Source organism: Mytilus galloprovincialis, chromosome 10, assembly GCF_965363235.1.
Source record: "Mytilus galloprovincialis chromosome 10, xbMytGall1.hap1.1, whole genome shotgun sequence".
Classification (NCBI taxonomy): domain Eukaryota; kingdom Metazoa; phylum Mollusca; class Bivalvia; order Mytilida; family Mytilidae; genus Mytilus; species Mytilus galloprovincialis.
The window spans coordinates 81488366-81512959 of record NC_134847.1 but is presented as its reverse complement, the minus strand read 5'-3'; the positions used below and the strand labels follow the sequence as shown (position 1 = coordinate 81512959).

The 24594-nt window shown below is 32.6% G+C and overlaps 2 protein-coding genes across 2 annotated transcripts; one reads left to right on the top strand and one right to left on the bottom strand.

Moving 5' to 3' along the window:
- The first annotated feature begins 1186 nt into the window (after positions 1–1186).
- Positions 1187–7686, top strand: LOC143048555 (toll-like receptor 2 type-2). The gene is made up of 2 exons (XM_076222302.1): positions 1187–1243; positions 4986–7686. The coding sequence occupies exon 2, from the start codon at positions 5077–5079 to the stop codon at positions 7660–7662; it is 2586 nt and encodes an 861-aa protein (XP_076078417.1). The 5' UTR covers positions 1187–1243; positions 4986–5076; the 3' UTR covers positions 7663–7686.
- A 5377-nt stretch (positions 7687–13063) lies between these two features.
- Positions 13064–21777, bottom strand: LOC143048554 (eukaryotic translation initiation factor 3 subunit H-A-like). Its single transcript, XM_076222301.1, has 6 exons — positions 21663–21777; positions 18309–18465; positions 16075–16242; positions 15270–15519; positions 14376–14511; positions 13064–13402 (listed from the first exon to the last, which is right to left on the bottom strand). The coding sequence occupies exons 1-6, from the start codon at positions 21717–21719 to the stop codon at positions 13181–13183; spliced, it is 990 nt and encodes a 329-aa protein (XP_076078416.1). The 5' UTR covers positions 21720–21777; the 3' UTR covers positions 13064–13180.
- Positions 21778–24594: the final 2817 nt, after the last annotated feature.

Here is a 24594-nt window from a genome sequence, read left to right as displayed (position 1 = left end):
TATATAAGTTTTCGAAAAATAGTATAACTATAAAACTGGGAACAGTTAATTAAATATATTTCTTTTTAATATAACTTTATAACGGAGAACTATCAACATAAATGTTGTTTGATAACGTTTCGTGCTCCCCTGGACAATGCCAGATTTATGAAACAGGTTATTATAAATGAAAATTTGTTTAAAATTAAAAAAAAAATAGATAAAAGAGATTTTCCTTATACAAGTAAGCACTTCAGATAAAAAAAAAACATTATTTTCTTAATTCCGAATTTATTAACTTAACAATAACAGCACTTGTAAATTATATAATACGTACCAAAATTGCTCGAAGATAATAAATCATGGTTTTGTTACCGAAAGCTATGGGACTGTAATTTATTTGAGGTTATGCTTGCCGACTTTCTCTCTTCATTTATAAACGATATTAAGAGGCTGTTTTAATTTTCATATAATCTACAAATAAACTATGAAATTATTGGCGCAGATTTAAAAATTACGATGTTAGTATATACTAGTAATACAAATGTTCATATCGATAACATTGGTTTTAGCACTGATCGTATCGCAGAAAAAATGTTTTAATGTTTTCATTTCCTTCTATATGTTTTGTTTTCATTCAAAGAAATATTGAGGATGGAAATGGGGAATGTATCAAAGAGACAACAACCCGACCATAGAGCAAACAACAGCAGAAGGTCACCAACAGGTCTTTAATGCAGCGAGAAATTCCAGCACCCGGAGGCTTCCTTCAGCTGGCCCCTAAACAAATATATAATACTTCAGTGATAATGAACGCCAAACTAAACTCAAAATTGTACACAAGAAACTAAAAGTTAAAATAATACAAGACTTGGGAGAGGCGCAAAAATGCGGCGGGGTTAAACATGTTTGTGAGATCTTAACCCTCCCTGGCATATATTGATTTGACTTCTATTAAAAATATTGTTCCCTAGCTCAGCATTTCAATAGATGATTCCCTTTTGTTAATAAAAAAATCCTGCAGGTTGTTTCTGGTAACGATCATTATATAAGACTTTAGTTATAATTCACTCAAATGTATCATATTCAAGAAAAAGAAAATATATATGAAGATACGTCTTAAGTAATACTTTAAACCATTAAGACATAATTTAAGTATCGTTTCCGAAAACTTGTTATATTCCTTCCTTTGGCTCTTTTTAGCTAAAAAATATCTTCCTGGTTTGAAAAAGAAATCAACATTTTCCGTTTGAGCTATTCGCAGGTATGTCGAAATTAAAAATTATTTGTATTAACAAAATAATCATGAAGACTTTTTTATTATTGTATTTTGATATTTTTTTTATTTATTTATTTTCTTTTTATTTATTTATTTTTTATTTGTTTTAGTCGAGCTCACTATACATATGAAATTAAACCCTTTATTAATGTGTTTATAAGTGTAAGCATATATTTTAAGTTTTGAAACTAGTCATCGTATCATTTCAATATTATGAATATCTTGATGGTCTTCTGGTAGCTATACTACACATAATATCAAACCTTTTGTCTCCTGGAGCGGTGTTGTACTTGCTACAGATTCCAGATATACACTGATTGTTTGAAGATGTTTACAACAAATTATTTAACCAACAGTCCTATATAGGTTAAAGATCAGAGCGTTGGTGTTCAAATCATTTACATGAGTTTTATGTTATTCTTAAGATGGACCCGTTAAACAACGTATTTTCCAAATAGACTGAATAGTAGGTGAAAAATTTCAATCATGTGCTCATTTTTATAAATTTCCTGTTAACAAAACTTTGTATTTTTCGAAAAACTAAGGATTTTCTTATCCCAGGCATAGACTACCTTAGCCGTATTTGGCACACCTTTTTGGAATTTTGTATCCTCAATGCTCTTTAACTTTGTACTTGTTTGGCTTTATAAATATTTTGATATGATGAGTCTTATGTTGTCTGGCGTACTAAATTATAATCCTGGTACCTTTGATAACTATTATTTAGCAGACCACAAATTGATGCCACAGCTCATTACCAACATTTTCATACTGTTCAATGTCGTCCTTCATTTTAAAAAAAACACATTTGGCGTTACATAGATGGATGAATTTAACACGTATTTTAACTTCGATCTGCATAATGAAATGAATGCTAATTTTGAAGGTTTGTGGATATTTCATGAATAAATTGAAAACAAAATAAATTTGCCAGCTGTAACTAAAAAACAGCCAAACCCGCATATTATTTGGAAAGATTTAAAGAGGTATCTGAGCGCACATTTTTTTTTTTATCTTGAGCTCTTCGGTAACATATGAAAATTTCAGAGAGAAAAAATATTATCTGCACAAAAAGTCAGTTAGTTCAGTTTATATTTAGACAAATCAACTGGAATCAAATTAAAAAAATATATTCTTAAAGATTTATGGAAGTCATCAAGTGCGTATATGACATAAGTTTACTTCAAAGGAAAACAAAACTCTCTACTTGTGAAATTATGTCAAGACGTTTTCGTAAAAAGTATGTTGAAGATGTTTTTTCGGAAAATTTACACACTATGATTATAAAAGATTGTTAAAGTCATATGAAGTGAGTGAGTGGTGAAAAATAAATGTTTATCCAATTCTTGAACCAATGCATGTATATATCATAAACTTAGTCCTCTGTGCACGATTTTATAATTTTTTACCCAAATATATCGTATAATCGTCAAATTTTTTTTCTCTCTGTCTGTTATCATTTAACAATTATGGATGCTCATTAAATGCCGTGTTTTGAAGCCGAAGTTTAACGGTTGTCACCTTATAATAAAAAAATAACAAAAAGCATGGGTATTGAGCACGTGTTTAACATGTACAATCAGATAATTGTTTATTTTAATGACAGATCCATGCGTATTGCGACCACCGGATTTTTACGGGGAGGTTACGCTCAGGTTACTATGCATACGGAAAATATGTCGGCGAATTGCTTCCTGGAAACAAACAATCAAAACTAAGTAAACTTCTTCTAAATGTGGACGAATTAAAGAATTTTCCTCAGAAAAAAGTATATGTACATAAGTTGTATGATGAAAACTATCCATTTAGTTATAAAAAAAAAACATATGCATATTTTTTTTTTTAATTTGAGGTTTCTTATGACTTTAACACTCTTCGCTTTAGTCGCTTTCTATTCCCATGATATTGTCAATTTTATTCGACTTATGAGTATGAATAATCCTTGGTTATTGTCGCCTCTATTGTAACCCGGATTTGAATTTTTCTCTATCGATAAATGAATTTTTAACAGCGGTATACTACTGTTGCCTTTATTTAAAAACACAATAATTTTGCATAGTGAGAAATCAAAATAACGCTCTGACATTTTGATAATACACACCGAGATTATTAATAAAAAATTCATGAAATGAAGAAAGAAAAAACAATGACACAAGTGAATAACACTCAATGATTTCAAAATTCACATATTGTGAATTTTCAAAACATGCCTTCAACTTAATTTTGACGAGAATGGTTTGCCATAAGAGATACCTGTCATTGGCAATCCATCATGCATTCACGTCTCAGTCATTACAGCTGAAAGGTCGTACTGGGTCAACTCTCCCATACCCGCTATCTACGATGAGGGTTTACTGGTAGATTGATCAACGACTTACTACTTTCGATGACAGAAACCAATCCAACGCTGTACAGACTACGTTAGGCTTTATCTAATAAATACTCGTGTCAGCATTCATTCCGTTACCCATTATGGATGGGGAGTGTTATGCCGACTGACATCCGAGGGTTGTATCCTAGGTGTTAGATAATTGAACGTCATTTCACTGTCTCGCGACATTGGCCCTAATAATGCTTCCTGTCATCGTTATACCAACGTCCGAGATTCATGATTCATGTAAGCGGGCTACCAAGCTGACCAATATGGCCCTATAAGCAGCCGTTGTAAAGGCTGTAAACATTATCAACATAGTCAACAAACCAAAAGATCTTACCAAAACCAAAATGGCGGCCGTTTTGTTCCAACTTTTCATCATCACGTTTGATATATTTAAACGCTCACCAAACGTCTTCGGGTACCGAACCGACCGTTCGAGTGCTATTATTTCACGATTTCCATGCTATATTCAAATTTGTTGCCGTGCCAAACTGGATTTTCCCTGTTGATAATAATAAGAACAAGCTTAAAAATAAAAATTTTCGAAAAAAATTAATTACCTCAAAATGTCATAAGATATATGTCCATGGATATCGACTGAAGATTACACTTTGTTGTCAGTTCTCCTAGAAATATTTCATATGTCGCACCTCAAACTTGAAGAAAAGTTTCCGCTCATGAAAATATCAAATGAAATTGATAACTAGACCACCTGCGCACAGAAATCAATATACGAAATGTATGTAATAGACCATACCAGTTTTCAAAAAAAAAAACTCATTGATTCACAAAATATACTTGTATGCATGAAGTCACAATGGCAATAATTCTTTTCTGTGGAATGTAGCTTTATTTAGATAAAAAACATACCAAGATTTTACAAAGAATAAAAATTCTACGTTTGAAAAGACTGATAAAGATGACAATTGTTCTACTATTTTATTTGTCTGACAACTTTTTCGTTTCCTCCTCGTTGTAATTAGATAAGGGTCTGGTATTATAATAGCCCGCCTTGTCACTATATATCTTGAGCATTTCTTTGAATTTATTATGTCCGGTATGTTGTATAATCTTTTGTCAGAAATGTTTTAAATATTATTTTCCAACCTGCACCTCAATAAAATTGCATATAAAATTTAGATTGTTCTTTTAAAAATATAAAGGTCTCGCCGCATACGATGATTACCAATAACGATTATGAGATATTAGGCAAAGGGGAATAACGCTGTTAAGTCAACGAATATTGAATTTAAACGGATTAATTAAAAAATGAAACTGTAATAATCAGTAGTGTTTCTCTCACTATAACCATATGTAAATTTTTAACGTTTTTCGTTTTCTTTTTTACAGGAACTATTTTGATATCGTATAACTCTGCATTCATCAATATAACCCATCTGCAATATTACGAATGTCTCTGGTGAATTAGATAATATTAAACATGCCACGATTACTTTACCCTATCATCATGATCATATTGCTGATCAATTTTACCGTGTATGCGCATAAATGTCGGATTGAACAACAAGGTGATCAAATAATTGCAGATTGCACCAGACTAAAATTAACAGATGTTCCGACAGATTTACCGATACACATATCAGGTCTTGATCTGAGCTACAATCAAATTTCAATGATAAAAAACAATACCTTCTCATATTTTTCTAACTTGAAGACATTAACAATAGATTCAAACAATATCCATACTTTATACGGTGATGTCTTTAAAGGATTGGAAAATTTACGATGGCTTTCAATGCAGCATAACCAACTTAACATATTTACAAAAATATTTGACATTGTTATTAAACCTTTATTACATATGCAACATTTAGACATTAGATACAATATAAATAAAACGTTAGATATACCAAAGCCAATGATATATCCTTACTTTGGAGACGTGTTAAATTTAACCAATCTATATATGGATCTTGCACAAACACCTGTATTTAAGTTAAGTGGATTCGCAAAACTGTCGCAACTAAAAACAATAAAATTTGCACGATGCTATTTAAAACAGATGTCTAATGACACTTTTGTAGATTTACCATCAACTATTACTGCAATCTTCTTCCACGATTGTGTCGGTAAAATATCGATTGTAGAGGCAGACTTTTTGAAGCCGTTCCCATCACTTATGATATTGAATATGAATAGAGTAGCTATGCAATTAGGAGATGCGTTACAACTCTTATATCCTTTCAAGAATACAAGAATGACCTCGATTATATTCAAACAAATCAGACCTCAGTTTCCTAAACCTGTCTTCATAACTCGTGTTATGATTAATTACTTGATGTATATTTGTGTAAAAACTTTAGTTTTAGCAGAATGTGAAATTGTAGGTTATGAGCAAAGATCTCTACTTGCACTGAAATTTCCAGAATGTTTAGAAAATGTTGTTTTCTCAGGCAATCGATTTGCAATAGCCCTAGGACCGCATGCACCGGAATTGCTAATCATTATGAGAAGAGTTATCAATTTGAAATATTTTGACTGGTCGTATAACGCAATCAACTACAACATTATTGATTACTGCAACATAGACGTGCTGGAGAATGCTGCATATGCAAAAGAAGTTTATAGAGAAGGATGCCAAATAAAGTCCGTAGCTACAAATGAATATAAAAACTTAAACAACTCAATGTTAGAAAAAGCTTCAATGGTTGATGAATATAAATTTACGATTTATTTTCCGGGTAATCTTACTTTCCTTCGTGTTTCCCATTACATAACATCATATGTCTTGTACCCACTAAAAATATTTGTAGCCAAGGCTGATAATCTAAGATATGTAGATTTCTCATACTGGCAGATAACGCAGTTTCCTGTAATTTATTCCGAGACTCCTTTTAATGTTAAGTATTTGGACATTTCTGGACTTAACTCAACAATACTTATTCATGAGACGTCCATACCGGTTTTTAAAAATGTCCAAACAGCTATTTTAAAAAATGCAATGCTTGGGCTAACGACTGGAAAAACAGGTAAAATATTCAAACTATTTCCGGCCGTGGAAAAACTTGATATATCTTACAACAACTTATGGTATCTAGATGAAGATGCCTTTGAAACAAACTTAAATTTGTCAATTGTCAATATAGCACACAATTTACTGTCAGCCATACCAATAGCTATGATGAATTTACCCTACTTAAGTAAATTGGATTTAAGTTTCAACCGCCTTCAAACTATTAATAAAACATTTAGAGACTGGATGGATAAGAAAAGTAAAAAATATGAAGGAACATTTAATTTGTCAGTCGAAGGGAACAGTCTAACATGTACATGCGAAACTTCGGACTTTATAAGGTGGCTTTTCAGCACAAATGTCGTTTTTGATAGAATCAATAAAAATTTCAGCTGCACATTGACAAATGGATCGGAAAGTAACACAATGGATGTCTACAGACGATTTCATCAACATTTTGGGAACTGCAAGAGCAAAAAATGGTTGCGCCTCGGAATAGGACTTCTAGTTGCATTCGTCATTTTCACTGTTCCGCTTGCAATACTTTTAAATTTTCGTTGGAAAATAACATATTGGATATATCGTAACTTTCGGAGAGTCGTAGAACATAGATTAGAAAGAAAATTTAATTATGATATTTACTTGTCATTTGCAAACGACATTTGTCAATGGGTGTATGATGACTTCCTCCCAAAAGTAGAGTGTTCATGGCACATGAAAGTATGCATAGAGGATCGCGATTTTCTGATTGGAGTTGCGAAAGCAGATGAAATAGCAAATGCTATTTCTGGTAGTAAACATGCAGTATTTATCCTTTCCGAGTCTTACAAAAACAACGAGTGGAACAAATTTGAAATCGAAAGAGTCAAATTCGAAAAATGCAGAAATTACTTGCAGAAAATAATCATCTTAGTCAAAGGAGCTACGGCCACATGCGTTCCACATGAACTGGACGACATTCTACAAAATGTAACTATAATAGACTGGGCTGATAACGAGACGGGTTGGGACAAATTACGAATGGCATTGTTTACTGATTCTTTTCAATTTTGATTAAAAGTATTTTTTCATACGCAATTGATTGATTTATTGATTGTTGATTGTGCGTTATTGATAAACAAAAATAAGGCCTCAAAATACTCTATGCATGATAGAGTACTATAAATATCGTCAACAAAATCCATACAGAGAACACGAGGACAGTAAATTGCATACTATTGAATAACTGAAATAGTTTTGTTTTCTTCTTACGAGTTTGGGAAATATTATACGTCACCTGTTACTGGTCAAAATAGCAAACGATTTACCCATATCATTAGACAAAACCACTACGATATAATTGAAGGCAATTATCGATAAAAATTATTTACTTTGAACTTTTGTAAGTGTAGTTGTATTTACTCTTGTTTCATGACTTACTTGTTTTTATTTGTAGTACGTCCTTTCGTTCTTTTTGTCGTATTCCGTTGTATATACATGTACTACAATTATAGGCCTAATCCCTTTAAACTAGTGGTATGATATCAATTTCTTCCAAAGGCCAAGTAGTAAGACATACTGTACCTATAGTAGATATTATCAACGTGCTCATTTCGTATCAAAAGGAGATGAGGTATGATTGCTTATGAGACAACTCTCCATAACAGACCAAATGAAACAGAAATTAACAACTATACATGTAGGTCACCGTACGGCCTTCAAAAATGAACAAAGCCCATTCTGCATAGTCAGCTTCAAAAGACTCCGAAATGAAAATGTAAAACAATTCAAACGAGAAAACTATCTGCTTTGTTTATGTACAACAAATGAACGAAAAACGAATATGTAACACATAAACAAACGACAACCACTGAGTTAACGGCTTCTGGCTTGGCGCATACATTCAGAATGTGCTGGGGTTAAATATAATAGCGGGATGTCAACCCTTCCCTAACATTGGATAGTGGTATAACAGTACAACATAAGAACGAGCTATAAAAATCAGTTGAAAAAGTTTTAACTCGTCAGATGGATACAGTCAATTTAGTGATATTTTTTTACAACCATTCATATAATTAAGGTGTATTACGTTTAGGATCAGAGGATATTAGTTATAGATTGTGCACGACATTTTGGAAGTTTTGAGTTGTCAATGCTTTTCTGGCAGGGGTAAAATTTTCATCAGGTCAAGATCTATCTCCCCTGTAATTTGCAGACGTATCATTGTTGGGTTGCTGCCCCTGAATTGGTTATTTTAAGAAAATTTCGCAGTGTTTGGTTATTATCAAGAGTTCCAAATGATGAAGTTAAAATCGTCCCTTTGTAAATTTTATGGACGCCATCACGAGTTGGTTAACCGTTATGGAATAACTGTTTTACAGATGATATCAGATATGTTCCTTATGTCGTAACTACAATACCCTTCCCTTTTAGCAAATGTGACCTACCGAATTTACCGGATTAGTAAAAACTTAAGCAACTCGACGGATGCCACATGTAAAGCAGGATCTACTTACCTATCCGGAGCACCCGAGATTAAGTCGGGTTAGTGTTGCTTAGTCTTTAGCTTTCTATGCTGCGTCTTCTGTACAATTATTTGTCTTTTTATTTTTAGCCATGGCACTGTCAAGTTTATTTTCAATCTACAAGTTTGACTGTCCCTCGGACATCTTTCGTCTCTCTTTGTGAATATTATTATAGATTGAGAAAAACTGTAAACAGCAATAATATTAAGCAAAGTAAGATCTACAAATAAGTCAACATTACCTAATTGTCAGTTTGTTGTCCTTTATAGTCAATTCTTAACAATTTTTCAAAAATCTTCTCTGCAATTACAGGGCCTTATTTAACCAAACTTGTCCAAAATCTTCATTTGGGTATATAGTTTTAACCAGATGCTCCGCAGGGCGCAGCTTTATACGACCGCAGAGTTCGAACCCTGAACATTGGGGCAAGTATGGACACAACATTCAAGCTTGATAAAGCTCTGAATTTGGATTGTGATTAAATAGTTGACACTACACAGGTTTCTGACACATAATGAATGTGGTCTAAGAACTTAAAAACTTTAAATTTTAAATTGGACATTACCTATTATGGTCCAATATCCAAAATCTAAATACATGGTTAGATTCAGCATATCGAAGAACCCCAAGAATTCAATTTTTGATGAAATCAAATAAAGTTCAATTTTGGACCCTTAAGACCTCAATGTGGACCAATCTGATAACCGGGCCCAAACATCAAAAATCTAAATACATGGTTAGATTAAGCATATATCAAAGAACCCTATATATACATTTTTTGTTGAAATCAAACAAATTTTAATTTTGGACTGCAATTTGGACCAACTTGAAAACTGAACCTATAATCAAAAATCTAAATACAAGTTTAGATTCACCATATCAAAGAACCCCAAGAATTCAATTTTTGTTAAAATCAAACTTAGTTTAATTTTGGACCCTTTGGACCTTAATGTAGACCAATTTGAAATGGGACCAAAAATTAAGAATCTATATACACAGTTAGATTTGGCATATCAAAGAACCCCAAGAATTCAATTTTTTTATGAATTCAAACAAAGTTTAATTTTGGACCCTTTGGGCCCCTTGTTCCTAAACTGTTGGGACCAAAACTCCCAAAATCAATCCCAACTTTCCTTTTATGGTCATAAACCTTGTGTTTAAATTTCATAGATTTCTTTTTACTTATACTAAAGTTATTGTGCGAAAACAAAGAATAATGCTTATTTGGGCCTTTTTTTAGCCCCTAATTCCTAAACTGTTAGGTCCAAAACTCCCAAAATCAATCCCAACCTTCCTTTAGTGGTCATAAACCTTGTGTCAAAATTTCATAGATTTCTATTTACTTAAACTAAAGTTATAGTGCTAAAACCAAGAAACTGCTTATTTGGGCCCTTTTTGGCCCCTAATTCCCACTGTTTGGACCAAAACTTCCAAAATCAATCCCAACCTTCCTTTTATGGTCATAAACCTTGTGTTTAAATTTCATAGATTTCTGTTCACTTATACTAAAGTTAAAGTGTGAAAACCAAAGGACTTCGGACGCCGCCGCCGACGACTACGGCCGACGACGACGCCAACGACGCCAACGTTATACCAATATACGACCAAAAAAATTTCCAATTTATGTGGTCGTATAAAAATGTGTCCAATAAGCCAGTCTGCCAACCAAGATAGCTACCATGGCTAAAAATATAATATAGGGATAAAATGTAGTTATTGGCTTATATCTCTGAAACTAAAGCATATAGAGCAAATATGACATTATGCCATTTGTTAAGCTGGTTAAGATCTAAGTATCCTATAGTTTTTAGATGAATCAGACATGTTGTTGGGTTGCTGCCCCTAAATTAGTATTTTTCAGGAAATTTTGCAGGGTTTGGTTATTATCTTGAATATCATTATAGATAGAGATAAACTGTAAACAGCTATAAGGTTCAGCAAAGTAAAATCTACAAATAAGTCAGCATAACTAAAATGGTCAATTGACCCCATATGAAGTTATTGCCCAGTTTTAACTTTTTTTGTAAATATTTGTTATCTCTAATTACAAAAGTCACCTGAAAAAACTGATACAAATGAGCCAAAATCAGCATTAGTGGATCTAATTTAAAAAGTGTGTCCAATGACCCTGCCTGACAACCAACATACAAGACATGGCTAAAAGTAGAACATAGGGGGAAACTGAAGTTTTTGACGTAAATCTCTAGAACTAAAGCAAAAGTATAACAGTTGCATTATTTCATGCATCAATTGTAAATAAAAATATCAGGTGAGCAACACAGGCTCCTTGGAGCCTCTAGTTAATTTTTTTTTATGTTTGTATTCTTGTTATTTACTTTATATGCAGTCAGACAATTTTCAAGAGCTCTGATTTTCTATTAATCCCAAATTGGCAATGCTAATTTGGGCAGGCAAAATGTTGGGATGAGAAAAAGAAAATTAATTAGATTCCAGATAAAGCTCAGTTATTATTGACATGTGACGACTAGGAATACTTCAGTCAACTTTTCTTTATACTTTTTTGCAATATCAACGACTAATGATCATAAAAAACAACTGAAATTGAAATACTACTCGTAACATACCCAAACTTACTCTTGTACACAGATTTTTTAGTAATTATGTTATAAAACGGATGACTACTAAAAATGAAAATTGTAACTCTATCGTGACCATGGACATACAGCCATTGATTGGTTAGGATTATGACAGTTTGTTTTCAATTTGTTTGATATGTTTGAGCATATGATTTTGCAATTTGATTAGGGACTTTCTGTTTTGATTTTTCTTGGAGTTCGTTTTTTTTGTTATTTTACTTTTTATGGCACTGCAACAAAGTTGTTGGGCCATAAGGTTTACCCTTCTTCGTCATTCGGCCAAAAACATTATAAAGTTTAAGTTAAGTTCCCCTCTTCATATTTTTGCCAATAAATTGTTGAAAATCACAGTGATACCCCCAACTTCACACTGAAGTAACTGTATTATAATTTTTTTTTTTTTTAAACATGACAAAGTCAATGCCAGATTTTCTTTGAGATATTGTTTTCTGGGAGACACTAATGATGCCCCTGCTTATGCAAAGTTAATTTTAACATACACAAAGTCATAAAAGCACATAGGTTTATTGTTCACTGTAGGATTACCTCTTATACAAATAAAAACTCCAAAAATGACTAAGTTCAACTTTCTCCCAAAAAAACAATTCTTGATATAATTCAAAATCCTGATCACATGCACACCTTCAATATATGTACAAACAGCCAGCAAAGTGAAAACTTCTTAGAATTCAAACTTGGAGGAGTTATCCGGAAATGCTATGCACCTCTTCTGCAAGTTTATACTTCAAATATATGACAAAGTTCAATTATCTCCAGAAAGAGCAAAAATTCAGAAAAAATCAAAACCCTGGGCCTGACTTGATACACACCTTCAATAAATGTACAAACAGCCAGCAAAGTGAAAACAGCCTAGCAGTCTGTAGGAGTAGTTATGTGGCATAACTATATACCCATATTGGGATGGACGGACAGATGGATGGACAGGGGTAAAACAATATGACCCATAACTTTCAGTTGCGGGGGCATAAACCAACTTTCAGTTGCATGGGGCAAAGTGTACGCGGTTTATTTGAAAGTGTTTTTTAAGTTAATTTGAATTCAAGAAAAGATATTACAGTCATTACTTATAATTCAATTCTGAATTCCATTTGTAGTCGGAGTAAATCATGAAAACAACCTTGATCACATCACAGTCACATTAAAAAATTGTGTCTATAAGCTGATAGACACAACTCTGTCAGCCAATCAGAAGACGTGTTTCATTCAAAATAAATTATTTGACCATGTTTGTGAATAATTTAAAGCACTAAAGCCTTTTGATATGTAAGTCAAGAACAACATTATGTACACTTAGAATACTTAGTATTGCTATGAAGGATATAAAAGCCAGACTTCCAGTTTTTGATTTTTTTAATCTGACAACTTTTTTCATTCTCAATGTACTAAAATGGCTAACCATATCGATGTTATAATTATTTTCAGTTTTCAAATCTAAATTTAATCTGTTCATTAACTTTCTAATGGTTCTTTCTGTAAAGTTTCAGACATAAACAGCTTTCCAACGCTCTGTGATGAGAACTCTCCTATTTGCTGGCAGTAGTTATTAATCTGTTCAGCCAATAACAAGCTATCTAATCTAGCAGGTGCTGGTATTGGCTTGAACATCTTGTTGATATCATCTTCAGGTAAAGGTTTCTCACCTCTAGCTTCTCTGGCTGTATTTTCTTGTTGCTGAAAAATATTTCATTATTACATGATAATCTGCATAAAATTCTTACACTATAGCTATGAAAGTCTACATCTATTCTTACTAGGAATTACACTAAAACAGGTGCTAGGGGTCATCTTAAACTTGAGTTCTGAGTGTTTTGTTCCATTTGAAGGCCTCACTTATAAAATGCATATCTTATTGTACTTCAATATTTTTGTTCCAGTTGCTGCATACCTTAAAAGATTAACGAAATCAAATGAACAAAAATATTTCTCTCTCTCTCTGACTATCTTTTGCATTTCAGTATTACCAGCAGATGAGGAATTGTCTACGGACAAGACACTTGTACATACAAAGTATTAAATTCAATTATTTGTCTGCTTGTGAGATGTAGAACAGCAATAAAAGCCTTGTTTCTTTGCTTTTAGAATTTTTTTACTGTGCATATAATGATTTTCTGTCATAGGTGGATATCCCACATCCTTTTCTTTTTATTATATTTTTCAGGCATTATGACATGGTAATTTATAGATCTAGTGGTTTAATTTTGTTTGAAACAAAATCACAAGTTGACAGCAGTAAAACAATCCTTTCTATTGCCTCTCAAACAACCACATAAATAATGTTAATAAATAATTCCTTTGTAATTTGAATTTTTAGTTTCAAAAGTTGTTTCCAAACATAGAAATCGATTTACGGGAATATTTATTTCTTAAAAATTACCACAGTATCATGTTTTTTTTATGTACATAATAATATTCCATAATGTGAGAATGTGAGAACTCTTATTAATTTCATAGAAAAATTGTGTGATTTCAACAAGGAAAACAAGTGTTGTCTGCTGTATCCATATATATATCAGCTGAAATGGTGAATTTCATGTTATGGTATGTTTAACAACAAAAATCACTCAGACCAAAAATTTAGTCTCTAAAAGAAGCTCAGCTTATACAAACTGGAATCATTTTTTTTATTATACTCTTATAAACCTACCCTCTTCAACAAGAACTGCTGTTTCTGTACAGATTGTTTATTATATTGTCTCTGGTAGTTAAGGAAACGATTGGCATCCATAGCAACCTCATCAACACAATCCATTAACTGACGGAGATTTTTTTCCAACATTGAACTGAAAGAAAAAAAAGAAGTTGGTTTGCTGTCTAACTGACACCCACATCTCTTTAATATCATATAATTAAGATTTACATTGATCTTTCTGATATTCTCTAATTCTTTAATTAAGGCTGTTCCAATAATGAAGATGTATGTATGTTCGAAGTAAACAGAAAATCTACATACAATTTTATCTTGATTCGAGACATTCTTTTTTCATTTTAAAATTAATCAAGCATTGGTGTAGTAAAAATTCACCACTAGTTATTCAAATTATTGGAATTAGAAAGAAGGGTCCAACAAATTCCCAAAACATCACACATCACAACTCATCGCTGTTCAATAGTATAGAGAAATCAAGTTAATTCAACATATTGAAAAAATTCAAAGTATCTGTTACAGGGAGTAGGTATCTAACACAGGCTCTTTTCACAAAAAAAAATGTAACAACAAAAATTGTTTATCTGTTATACTGAAATGTTTATGTTTAACAAGTATTTTATCTGGTAAGTTTTACTGTGAAATGAGTCACAGATTCTAAACAAGCTAACACACCACTACTTGTTGCTTTTAAGCTGCTGAATCAATATGAAATTTATCTATTTAGTAGTATATGAGAAAGTGTGATGAAAATAATAGTTGGACAAACAGACAAACAAGATGGTTGCAACTTGCAATATAGAGTGGGGTCAAATAATTTGGAAAGTAATTTGACAAGAGTCCCTGACTCAATTTCATAATATTATTGATTTTTTCTTGAGTTATCTCTCTTACCTAGTTGCTAAATCAAGATAATTAAATTTATCTTCATCAGTAGTTTTTTCTTCTACTTCACACAACAAGGCATTGGTCAGATGAGAATTCTTCACATAGATTGGGATTTCTTCAAACATTTTTTCAAAGCTGATATTTGATTCTTTAATCGAGTCTGGACTGTAATCTCCATTTCTATAAAAGTCCATCATTTCTCTGGTCAATCTGTAGGCCTTTAATGCTAAATATCCCTGAGTCGTACGCAAAGGATCTGAAATGTTATAATTGTAATACATATAAAAATTGATTTGAAAAATTATTCCTCAGGCTGAAATACATGGCATATATATAAGTATATCTTGGTATTTATAAACTGAATTCAGATAGTGATCAGGTTATCAAAAGGTTTCACAAGAGTAGAACATAATTCATCAGACATCTCCTTCCTCTCGAGTTAATCAAAATCAGTTCAAACAGTCATTCTACATATGATACAAGTGCATTTAATTTTACATGTCTCTCTTTGTTTAAACAATACACTGTCTGGACCTGCATCACTACATGCCCTTGATTACGGTAACATCTAATTTTTCGTTGTATGTTTGTGTTATTGTGTTGTTGTTCATTGACCTTTATTCTGTATGTTTACACTTAGGTTGAATTTAAAATGCTACATTTTTTTAGTTGGTTAAATTAAAGCTGCTGACATAATTGATTAAATCCTTCAGATTGATTTACAATTTTTGACTTTTACTTTATCCCCAGTGGCGTTAGCAATGGATGACTATTAGAAATCAGAAGTGTATGGATATAATGATTACCTTACCATAAATAAGAACAACAGATTCTTCAATATTATCTTGGTAGTTGAACTGAGAGTCTAATAATGGTCTGTTGATGAAAGAACCAAAGTATGTACTCTGATACCATCCAACATGTAAATGGTCTATGTTTACATGTCGTAGATTTCTCATCATTTCCATCTGGTATTGAACTACAAAATAATACATAAATGTACATTATAATCATCACATGAGAGAGAAATATGACATCAAATAAAACATTATTATAAAAAAATATATTTGGTAATCCTGACATATGAAAGAAATATGATGTCAAATCAAAAACCACAAAATATTCAATACAATGTTTATCATATATACAAATTTAATGTCATACTTATAATCAATAAACATGTTTAATAAAAAGAGAATTTAAATATAATGACACTTATATGTAAAATATATGAAACCAAAACCAAAATAAGGTGATGTTTGCATTTTGTATATTCATTCATTTACTACAAAGTCTGAAGGGAATTGGGCAAAGGACAGAGAAAATGGTAGGGATAAACAAATTATTGACATGTAGGGTGGCAATCTGGAGCTCTGGTGGCATCTGTCCTACTTTCATTTTTTACATTTTATTGCTGCTTTGGTATCTTGAAGTACATAAATTTTTCTAAATGTGTTATACCATGTTTACCATGACAAAAAACTAGTATTATACAGCATGTACAGATACCACGTCCCTCTATTTTCAAATCTTAGAGCTCTAGATCACTGCTTGAAGGTGGCCATATTGTTTACATGTATGGTCAGCAAGGTTGGCAAAAAAGTCATGCAGCGGTAGATACCGGTAAATACTGGCATTTACTGGCAAATACTGGTCGATTGAAATTTTGGATGGACTTTACTATAAAGTTTATAAACACCACTCTCTACCTGGTCAATTGCTACATGTACCAGTAATGAAATAATGAAAGTGTTGCAGTCATTTTAAATATTATCATTTCTATTTTTATTGTAAATTAATAGTAAACAGTGATTTACAATCACTTATTAGTACAAAAGATAAAAACAGTGTTGTCCCTGCCAAGGACTCATCAGGTGCCTTTAGCACTGACTATAGCATTGCAATCATTTGCTCTGGTTGTGTTGTTGTCTTCTAATATTGTATTAAAGTTCCAGATAGGGTCTTTACTAAAGTTTCGGTTTCAGTTTAAAGTCATGGTGGTTGAACTAGATGTGTATGTAAAAATTTATTACACCAAATAATAGATTTTTTTGTTCACACCATAAATTATAAAAGGCATAAGAGTAAAGTTCCTTCATTTCCTGCAGGGTGATTTTTGTCTTACAGTTGAATACACAGGATAAAAACATTTGATTTTTTAACTTAATGAGTATCTTCAAATATCCTTTTTATTACTTTCAACCCATGTTTTGTCATCATTCATTGGGGGCTGTTGTTTTAGTAGTTAAATTATCACACCTAGCAATGCCAGGTGATAGGTAATATGACACCTGTAACTTCATTTACCTTAAGTTTTATTTACCTGTAAACACTATTTTCAAAAAAATCATATCTTAATTTATAAATCACTAGAACACACCCGCGAAATCGCGGGCATTCAGAGCGTGGTTGAAAGAATAGGTAAATTGTCATAGGAAAGAATTTTGTAAAAGACTTAATGACTGGAGAATTTCAGGAAAGGTATCAAAAGTCATAGGTACTGGGGACAGGAAAATGTTTTCTTTTATCCCTCCTCCCTTTTTTCCAAAATTGCCAAATTTTTGTTTTCTATCAATTTCAATATGAAAATACATTTAATATATGTTATCATGGTAATGAACATTCAAGTCACTGAGGAGCCTGTAATTCAGTGGTTGTCGTTTGCTTATGTGTTACACATATGTTTTTGCCAGTATTGACCACTTGAAGAGTATTGTCCAGGGCGGTAAATACCAGGGGCGGTAAATACCGCCCAACCTTGCTATGGTGGCCTAGCAGCCTAGCAGGAATTAATTCTTTGCAAGGTTTTATGGTTTGTGGCATAACTGAATATACAATGTAGTTTTCAAACATTGCTGATTTCTTTCATTTGACTTTGCTGCCAAGGGTATAATAATAAAGATATTAATTTTAACCATCAACTTCAGCTTTATTCAAACATTTACAATAGAGATACAAATTATAGACACATACCACAGACACTTCATAATAATAACTCTTTACACTGGAACTATGAGGTAAACTACAGAAAATATCTTTACTTACCTTCATTAAATTCTTCTTCATCATTATGCCTGGGGAAAGGAAAGCAGTTTGTGATTTCCAACTTGTTGTCGACGACTAGACCTAACAAGACACCCTGGACCAAATCTGTTCCACCAGCTGCTTCCTCTTGACAATGTTTAACTATCTTCAATACAACCTACAATGTAACATAGTAAAATATATGTATGTGAACGTGTTTTTGACAATGCTTAACTATCTTCAATACACCCTAAAATGCAACAAAGTAAAATATATGAATGTATTCTCAGTTGGTCCATCTCGCACATACATCCCAATGAATGTTATATATACATCTGTGCAGGAAACAAAAGGATATGTCAACTTCGTAATAAAGAACTCAGCCATCAGATCAGAAAAGTCATTCAAATTCTTGTGCATTCTTCTAGACCAAATTCTTCTGTCCCTATAATGCATATATTTACTAATTTACATTCGCTTTTTATTGATTTTGCTATTTTCTATTTTTTTGTGTGTGCAATGTACATGTATAGAGACAGAAAGCAGTTCCCATCCAAAACAGGAGATCGCGGACAATTTGTTTGCGCTAATTTTTCGCTTATTTTGTATAAATTTGTCAGATATCCGTACCAATACACAGTGGTAGATAAACGTTTTTTTCGACATTTTCATGTGCCTTATTAGAATCAACAACCTTTATATGTCAAGATAATCCACTTTTTTCAACATTTAACCCTTAGACTGCTGCATTCATTTCTATTGTACTTTTGTGTATTGCTGAATAAACTTTTAATCACTGATGAAATAAACATGTTCACTTACAATTGCTGTATCTTTGTAAATATTGAATATTCATCAATAAAAGTTATATAAAAAAGTATTGTTAGATTCTGTATTTTTTATTTATTTTATTTTTGTGTGAGTCTCTGGTCATTTTTTACCTGTACAGGTGCAAATAGAGGTAAACAAAGGTAAATTATTTTTTTTCATGTTTTATTAATGAATCCATCAATGTAAAAGTATCCATGACTTCAGAATTGAACCAATATATAAAAATCTCTTTTAAGAACTAGTTCCATTGTGATTATCAAAAAAAAAAAAGTTTCTTCTAGAACCAACAGCCTTTTTGATGCAAATATTTTCCGGTATTTTCCTCCGACTTTCACTGCGCCGACTTTTACTTCCATGTACAAATATATTTATACGACAAGTTCATTGTTATAGCTTTCATCAATAAATAATCTTGACAAACTTAAAGTTCGGATCTATCGATGTCAGTCAATATTGATTCACATTTGAAAGGCGAAATGATAAACATCGAAAATCATGTTTCATGTCATCCATTTTGGACAAGGTCTGGGAATCCCGGTGGTTCTCGCTTTAAAAGTCTTCTGTTCACAGTTTTGATAGAATATTTCTATTTCCATCTATTATATCTTCTGTTCTCGTCCAAATCCTTTCTATAGGCCGCCGCTGTTAAATTGTTATCATCGAAATACTTCTGAACGTGTTGGCCATTTCTCCAAATAATATCCGCCATTTTGTCACTTTTTTCATCAAAAATGTTCACTTTCGGTTTTATCGCTTATACATGATTTAAAGTCAAGAGACACTCAAAAGAACGCAGATTTTTAACCAATCAGAATCCATACAAGTCGAAAATGCCGCAATCTCATGAATATTGACTCCGCCCATTCCATGGTAACTGTGTAAACAAACGAGTTACGGAAAACGACTATATCTATCTATCTATCTTCATATTTCCGCACTCAGTCACAACTCTGACTATTACGTGCCGTTGCATGCGTGGCTTATTTACAATTAAAAATAAATAAATTTGTAGTAATATTACGTTACATTGCATTGGTGCTTAGAAAAAATAAATAAAGTAAAAATATAACAGTGATTTAATTTTTTTGTGGATTGTTATCCTATGTATATTTCTTGTTAAAACTATGTACATGTTATGCATTTTTTAGAATATTTGTGAAAGAGCAGATATAGAAATCTGCTCTTTGAAGCCGTCGACTGTTGTACAAAGGATTGCTGATGTAGGAAGTAGGTTCCATTGTACTATTGTATGTGGATAAAATGAAAACTTGTATGAATCTTTATTTGTTTGAATTTGTTTAAAGTGGTTTGTATGTTTATATCTTGTTCTACTGTCTGATTTAACAAGGAGATCTTTAGGGTAGATTGCTATGTGTTGGTGTATAATCTTATAGAATACCACTAGTCTTGTTTGTATACGTCTCAATTCTAATGTAGGCCACTGTAGGTGATCAAGCATGTTTGAGACAGAGCTGGTATTGTGGTATTTATTACATGTGTAGCGAGCAGCTCTGCGTTGGACCATCTCAATTTGGTTGATTTGACTTTTGGTGTGAGGGTCCCAGACGCAAGAACTGTACTCAAGCTTAGGTCTAACTAATGACATGTATGCCCTTTCTTTGATTTTTCGGGATGAAACTTTAAGGTTACGTTTGAGAAAATTCAGTTGTCTGTTTGCATTAGCTGTTACGTTATTGATGTGTTTATTCCATTTTAGATCAGATTGGATAGTCGCGCGTTGCAGTCTAAGGGTTAATACATTCTACTTTTAATCTAAATGTTTGACATATTGAACTATTTCGACCAATCAACACTGATTTCTGGTAACATGGTTCTTCTACCTTCTTGCATTCATGTGTGAATAGCAAATTAGGTTATAATTAGATATCATAGTTAGTCATAAAGAAGAAAGAAGATCCTAGTAACCGGAAATCAACATTGGATGGTCGAAATAGTTCAAGATGTCAAACTTCCGTCAAACTTGATGAGATTAAAAGTAGAATGTTTTGAATATTAACCATTTGATGCTTGATGGTAAAAGGCATTCTTCTTCTTCCCGTTAGGAGTCTAACTATGTAGTAAAGTGTAATTGAATGGGGCGCATCTCAAACAGACAGGAGGCCACTCATACTCTTTCAGAGGCAACCAATTGGATTTAAACAACTAACACTTAGGTGCCGGGTGTATCAATATAAGTGTACATTGTCAGAATTTACAGAAATATAAAATGTATTTGTACTGGCTACAAAATAGAATGTCACACTCTGGGAAGCCTGGCTTATTTTGATTTGTAACATACATAGCAGTCTATGAAAAAAAAACAGAGGAGAAGCGTTTCTAATAGTCGACTTTATTATTTACAGACTTTTATCATATTTATTGGCAGAATTTATCATGAATTTCCTGTGACTACAAACGATGTGCGACTAATGTAATTGCGTCGCCAGTTTAGAAGGTACCTATTCAAAGCTTTATTGAAAAGCTAAATAGTTATATTTAATGAGCATACACCAATTATTGAAATCTATTGATTAGAACACGTACAAGACCATCAATTTGAACATATTGTACAGGAGAACTCGTGTGTTTTCTGGAAGCCATCTTGGAAAAGGAGAGTCCGGGTTAATGAAACGCTTTCTGGACAATCTCAAAACATATTTTATTTATTCCTAGACCCAAACTCGCCCCAAATAATATTTCGTCCTTTGAGTACTAGTGTCAAAATTGTGGCGTTAACCATTATAGAACCGAATAATTTAAATGTATTGTTGTACAATATTTTCTTTGAAAAGAAAAAAATGTCGATAAAATAAAAAAAAGTACAATTATAATTCGTTTTTTTTGCATTCTGTCGATCTTATACAAAACATGTTTGAGGGGATAATACTGCTGGGCTAGTACTCATTTCCGAAATCCGTTTTTTTTTTATAGGCATATGTAGTATAACGAAATCAGAGATCTTTATTTCAATTAGATGGATGTTGATATACTAAAAAATGATCTTTTAGAGTACATACAATCTAAGACTCTTTCATCTTGCAATAGTATATTAAAACATTTGACTTTTCTACACTTTTTCACAAGTATTCCCCATTCTAAACTATAAGACAAATTGAAAAAGTTGATTATCCCTATAACTGCTTTTGTTTTTGCGAAAGAAAAAAGTGAATAGCAAGTAATTTAAAAAGAGTGGCAACATATACCAGAGGGTCAGTCAAACTTATAGATCGATTCAAACTGACAATATGTCATAGCTAAAAAAGAAAAAGACAAACAGACAAATAATAGTACACAAGACACAACATAGAAAACTAAGGACTAAGCAAAACGAACCCCACCATCATCTATATAGCGTAAAATAGAGTTAAAGGATATTGCTCAGTTCTTATCTTTCTTCCTACGAAGTTCCTGTATGAAGTCAGCCTCATAATAATAAAGAAACAAGTCGGCAAGAAGAGGGGCACAATTGGTTCCCATTGGAATGCCGACAGTTTGTTGGAAAACACGTCCACCGAACGTAACAAATATGCTGTCAATCAAAAATCAAGCATCTTGATAATGTAAGTTTCAGAGATTTTTTTGTTTGAATCAGAGTAATCCTTTACAAAGTAGGATTTATCCCTCCCAGACTGAGTTAGTCCCTTAGACAAAATACTTGTATCTACGTTGGCCATTCTTTTTTATGAAACAAAGCAATACCAACTCTTCCAATTTGTCTTTTATTTTGAAATGTGGAATACTTGTGTAAAGTGTAGAAAAGTCAAATGTTTTAATACTACTGCAAGATGAAAGAGAGTTAGAGTGTATACTCTAAAAGATATTAAGTTATAGTGCGCCAGGAATGAAAACCGTTTTGAATATATTTTTCTCACACTAATCTGATCAGGCTTTACTCTAATTCAAAAATCTCAACTGATTGGTCATGTTGATAAGCAAGTTTAAAGTCAGCGATTGTCATAGCCGAAGATGGCACTCATGACCTGTCATAATCGAGACAAGTTTATTTCATAACGATTACAAACAAGATATATGCATGTTTATGACCTAAAGTACACACACACACACACACACACTTACAAACAAAACCCAGATATAGGCGTGCATGTTTACATTGAATACAAATAGAAGTTGCTTTAGTTAAAAATCCATCTAATGAACAGTTTGGATTTTTTTCGAATTCTTCATGAAATGTTCCCAATAGATTTCGTAGAATTGTTGCCATTCATAGAATCCGTAGAAAATACGGAAATACTTTATCTATGTAGACTATGATATTAAGATGTCAGTTTCCCGAATATCTCCAAATGTCTGTCCTACTGGTGAACTTTCTTGCGCAAAGCGATTTTCGACGCCGGGCTTTTCTCCACTCATATCTCTGAGCCGTACAAGTTGTTCCACGATATGATTTTTCTCTTCTTCAAGCTTTACTGATTGTTCCTTTAAATCACTATTTTCTTTTTTAAATCTCGCTATCTCACAATCTTTTGCTATTAATTTCGTACTTGCTTCACGCTCTTGATATTGCAATTGTCTATATTTCCATACGACTCCTATAACTAAAAGCCCAAGTATAACAGATTCTGTGATACAGCATATATCTTATAACTATCATTATACCCCCGCTTTAAAAAAGGGGGGGGGGGTATACTGTTTTACCTCTGTCTGTCAGTCCGTCAGTCCGTCCGTCAGTCCGTCCATCAGTCCGTCCGTCCATCAGTCCGTCAGTCAGTCCGTCCCATGAAACTTTCGTCACATTTTTCTCAGGAACTACACATCCACCCTTTCTGTAATTTGGTATCAACATTTATATATGTCAGCCATACCGTGTGATGCGTTTTCAGATTCATCACTTGACAACTTCCTGTTTACCGAACACTTGTCTGATTTTACACATGATAGCCAAGTTGAAAATTTTCGTCACATTTTTCTCAGGAACTACAATACAAGGATTTCTGAAATTTGGTTTCAGGATTTATATAAGTCAGCTATACCGTGTGATGCCTTTTCAGATTCATCACTCGACAACTTCCTGTTTACCGAACACTTGTATGATTTTACACATGATAGCCAAGTTGAAAATTTTCGTCACATTTTTCTCAGGAACTACAATACAAGGATTTCTGAAATTTGGTTTCAGGATTTATATAAGTCAGCTATACCGTGTGATGCGTTTTCAGATTCATCACTCAACAACTTCCTGTTTACCGAACATTTGTATGATTTTACACATGATAGCCAAGTTGAAAATTTTCGTCACATTTTTCTCAGGAACTACAATACAAGGATTTCTGAAATTTGGTTTCAGGATTTATATAAGTCAGGTATACCGTGTGATGCGTTTTCAGATTCATCACTCGACAACTTCCTGTTTACCGAACACTTCCATATTTTTACACTATTAATATTATCCACTTGCGGCGGGGGTATCATCAGTGAGCAGTAGCTCGCAGTTTCACTTGTTCTTCCTTGTAGGCGA